This window comes from Centruroides vittatus, unplaced genomic scaffold (assembly GCF_030686945.1).
Source record: "Centruroides vittatus isolate TY-2023 unplaced genomic scaffold, ASM3068694v2 contig_1799, whole genome shotgun sequence".
NCBI lineage: Eukaryota > Metazoa > Arthropoda > Arachnida > Scorpiones > Buthidae > Centruroides > Centruroides vittatus.
The window spans coordinates 20,469-24,702 of record NW_027121100.1 but is presented as its reverse complement, the minus strand read 5'-3'; the positions used below and the strand labels follow the sequence as shown (position 1 = coordinate 24,702).

Below are 4,234 nucleotides of genomic sequence, written 5' to 3'. Positions count from 1 at the left end.
ATCACATATCAAACGAAGTATTGTTCAATTGTCCTCACCTTTCCTTTCTATAAATTGTCTAATTTTCTTCCTGTAGTAGGGAGAAAACTTCGAAAAATATATAGGTGTTGTTCAGGAAATATCACCGACCTGTTATTTCAGGTTTGACAGTTATTGCGAATATATTTTTTCTTCGAATCTTAGCATAAATAGGAGTTAAGTTTGAGTAACCACCATCAAGCTTTCTTTTCGTAAGAATCATCGATACAATCGAATAGCAACATATTTAATCGCAATATCGAAGAAAAATAAATCGCAAGTTTATATTTATACAGGGTGGGCCAGCGAAAACGAAACGGCAGAGTGTTCGTGTTCGTCCAAGCAAAGCGCTCGGACAAGTCGATTTTACTCTCGCGGGGACATCTTTTGCAATAAAGTTTTTGCGATTCTGAATATTAACTAAACAAACATTTTTTTCGAAATAAATGTTTGTTTAGTTAATACAAAATAAATGAGTTTTTAAAATTTTTTGTTGTCTTTTGTATTCAGAATCGCAAAAACTTTATTGCAAAAGATGTCCCCTCGAGCAAAAGATCGACCTGTCCGAGCGCTTTGCTTGGACGAACACGAACACTCTGCCGTTTCGTTTTCGCTGGCCCACCCTGTATATGTATTTATATACATTTTTAAAAAAATTAATACTTAATGTAGCTTTAATTCAAAGGCAGAAGAACTCGAGGCGTATTAATCAATTTCGAATGTTTCAACCTAAAAAATGTTGCAGGGTTATATGATAATGAAATCCTATGTAGACAGCAGGGGTATGCAAACATATCTGATCTTGATGATTTTGGAATAATGAACATTTAAGATCCGGAAATTAAATTCAACGTGTTTTAGGAAAAACAAACATGTTAAATTTTGGGTTAATTTGTACCTAAGTAATTCAAGATGGCGGCCTTACCTGTTGCGACTGGCGATGCTCCGGACGGCGACTGTTGCCAGCGATACGTGATCACGTGATCCGCTACCGTTCGGAAATCTCGATACTGGAGACTGTAGAGGGCGCTTTTCGAAATCTGGCAATTTTATTATGCAAATCGCTTCGTTCCTCGTTGATTTTTTCCTTGCGATGAAATTATGCAAATTTTTGTTTTCATTCGCAAGGTTGTGGCGTATGCGAGATGTTTTTGTTTTTTGGTTATCTAGAATTTTCCTACTGCTCTCTTTACGGTACGTACCCCTTTTTTTCCCTCCTTTCGTATCGAGGTTTATTCCTGACGTTTTGCATTTTGTTTATTTCGTTTTTTTTTGGAAATTTAGAAAGAAAGAAAGAAAAAAACCCGAGAATAATAATAATGTTGACCGAAGTGATAATTTCGAAAGAATTCTGGACTAGGTGTGATTCGGTAATGTTTTTTGAATTGCTTGGAAGTAAATTTAACGATTTGGGGATGGACGAGAGAATTTCGTCCGACGTGAAATTGGCCATAAAACTAGGATTGCAACACGTCGACGCTGTTTGTACTGCTTGTTCCCGTGCGTCGAAGTTGGTGTACCATGCCGACAGGAACTCCGTGGCTATGAGATGCACCTATTCATCTTGTCAACTCCAAGTTTTACCTCTTCTCCGCCGAATGGCACTACAGAGTGCTAAGAGACGATGTTCTAATCATAGGCCGGTCCATCGCCCGGTGGGCACCGGGCGCTTAGACGTTTGAAAGACGTCCCGAGAAGAAGTGCTCTGGCTCTGGCTCTAGCTCTGGCACAAGGCTAGAAAGATCGAAGGTCGGTCGCCAACCCATGTGCCTTACTTGCTTTCCTTGCCTTCCTTGCTGTCATCGCTTTCAGGTACGGCCCTTTAACTTTGACATACGTTTTGGGCGCGACCTAAGTCGCGCCTTAGAGTGCTCTACCAAAGGGGAGGCTACTCACGGAACAAGCGGCAGGTTCCCCCTCAGGAAGGGGAACCCTGTCCGGCGGTGACACCGGACTAAAGGTTGAATAGACCCAGAACAACATCCATCAATTCCTTTAATGTTTCATATTCTCCTTTACTTGCTGCCAGCGTTCTAAGTACTTGGTCTGCGGGCTTTGTCCAGTCGATGTGACTAGCCCTCCTACAGACGTCTTCCGTGTTAGGGCACTCAAGTACAAAGTGCCTCACATCGCCGCGCGGGCACCCACAGGAGTAGCAACCACTTCCACGTCCAAATCTGGACATGTAGTGGGGAAACATCCCATGTCCCGTAAGGATTTGGGTCAGCTTCCAATTACAGCTGATCGCAGTTAGGCCAACGTCAGACACAAAGGCGTAGGTTGACCTACCTACTGTACTGAGGTTCCAGCACTCTTGCCAGTGTGTCATTGATTGCTACAGTAGGGTACCTTTTAAGTAACTTGCTGGAAAAGCTACCTTCTTCGTTACAAATGAGCCTCTGGCCCCGCCTTAGCCAGTTGGTCAGCACGCTCGTTGCCCGGGATCCTGATATGGCCTCGGACCCAGCACAGGGCAACGTGCTGTTCGTGCCTTGCCCTCAGTACCCTACCTCTGATCTCCAGTACCAATTCATCTCTATAATACCCGTCACTCAAGGCCTGAAGCGACGACTGGCTGTCTGAGTAAACCGTGACCGGCTCAGAACCCGGATGCCTAAGGATCCACTGGGACACTCCCAAAAGAGCCACCAGTTCTGCCTGGAACACGGACGCTTCCGCGTTCAGTCTAACTGACGAACTGTACACTAAAACTCCGTCTTTGTACACGCAATATGCGGCACCTACTTGGCTACCGTCTTTCGAACGGTCGGTATAGATTTCAATACTGTTCAAGGTTGGTTTACCGACATCCCAGTCAAGACTAATCCGAAGGCTTGGATAAACTCTCCAAATGTCTGACCGACATGAGAGTTGATTGGCTGGGAACATCTGAGAACAGTGTTTCGCCTCTAATCCTTCTACTGTAGTCCGGAAGAAGGCCGCCTCCTGGCTGACCATTAGGGGCAGGGGGAGCAGCCCGGCTAGGACCAGGGCCGCATTTGTGAACACGGTTCTGTAGGCTCGTGTGACTTGTAGGGCAGCGGGTCTCTGGATGCTAAGTAGGGTTCTACTTTGCTTCACATTAGCTGAGTCCTTCCACCAGATGCCACAGGCGTAGCAGATCATGCGCTCCAGAGCCATTTTATAGATGGACCGGCTCGCTTCACCACGCAGCTTGTAGTCTTCTCTGGCCAGTCACGATAGTCCTGCCATCGTGAGGTTCATCCTGTTCCGGACGTACCTCAAGTGTAGCGTCCAGCTAAGGGTCTGGTCAATGAAACACTGAGATACTTTAGCTTGCTCACCCTTCTGGTGGGGTTCCCCGCATCCGGAAGATTGGCTGCCTGGCCAACGTCCCAGTGTGGGCCACCGTCAGGGCATCCGATTTCTCAAGGCTGAAGGACAGTTTATGAGACTGTCCCCAGCGAACAAGCTGCTCTATCACTTCGTTGCCGCGACATTCCATGTCGCGTCTGTTCGTTCCTGCAACTACTAGAAGCAGATCATCAGCGTAGGCCTGCAGCTGGACATTGTCTGGCATGACAAGTCTCAGCGCCGTGTCGGCAAGGACGTTCCAAACGAGGGGCCCTATGCATGAACCCTGGGGACAACCCCTCTCCAGCTTCCTAACATACCTTGTCGAGGGAGTCACATACTCGACCTCACGGTCTCGAAGAAAACTTCGGACTAACAAAAAGAGGGTGGTGGGCAGGGCTGCTCTCCTGAACTCACTCACGATGGACGGCCACCAAACGTTGCCGAAAGCCCCCACAACATCCATCGAAACGAGCGACGTGTGGAGGCCCTGCCGGCTGTGCTGGAGGATCAAATCCACTGCACAATGCAATGCCCTGCAGGTCGACGTATCCGGGCGAAATCCATACTGCTGCGAGTGTAGAAGCCCCTTTTGTTTTAAGAGGAAAAAGACTCGATCTGAAAGGATTCTGTCCAAAACTTTCCCCAGCACTGGCAATAGGCTAATAGGTTGGTAAGTCTTCGGTTCGTCCTTCGGACACCCACTCTTGTGAATCAACACAAGACACGCCCATTTCCACTGCACTGGGATGTGACCCAGGAGTAGACACTTCTGATAAATGACACGAAGCAGGTCAGGCTGTGTCTGGTATAGAGCTTGTACTATCTCGGCCGTGATCTCGTCGATGCCTGGCGCCTTGCCTTTGTTGAGGTTGCCGATGGTGTGGGCCACCTCAGCGTC

General features: G+C 47.3%; 1 protein-coding gene across 1 annotated transcript; it reads right to left on the bottom strand.

Moving 5' to 3' along the window:
- Positions 1-2,403: 2,403 nt before the first annotated feature.
- LOC136969497 (uncharacterized) lies at positions 2,404-3,159 on the bottom strand. The gene has a single exon (XM_067263666.1). It carries the CDS (start codon positions 3,157-3,159, stop codon positions 2,404-2,406), a length of 756 nt encoding a protein of 251 aa, XP_067119767.1.
- Between the last annotated feature and the right edge of the window lie 1,075 nt (positions 3,160-4,234).

Excerpts from the sequence above, each read along its gene's own strand:
- LOC136969497 (XM_067263666.1), bottom strand. The coding sequence starts at position 3,159 with ATGGCTCTGGAGCGCATGATCTGCTACGCCTGTGGCATCTGGTGGAAG.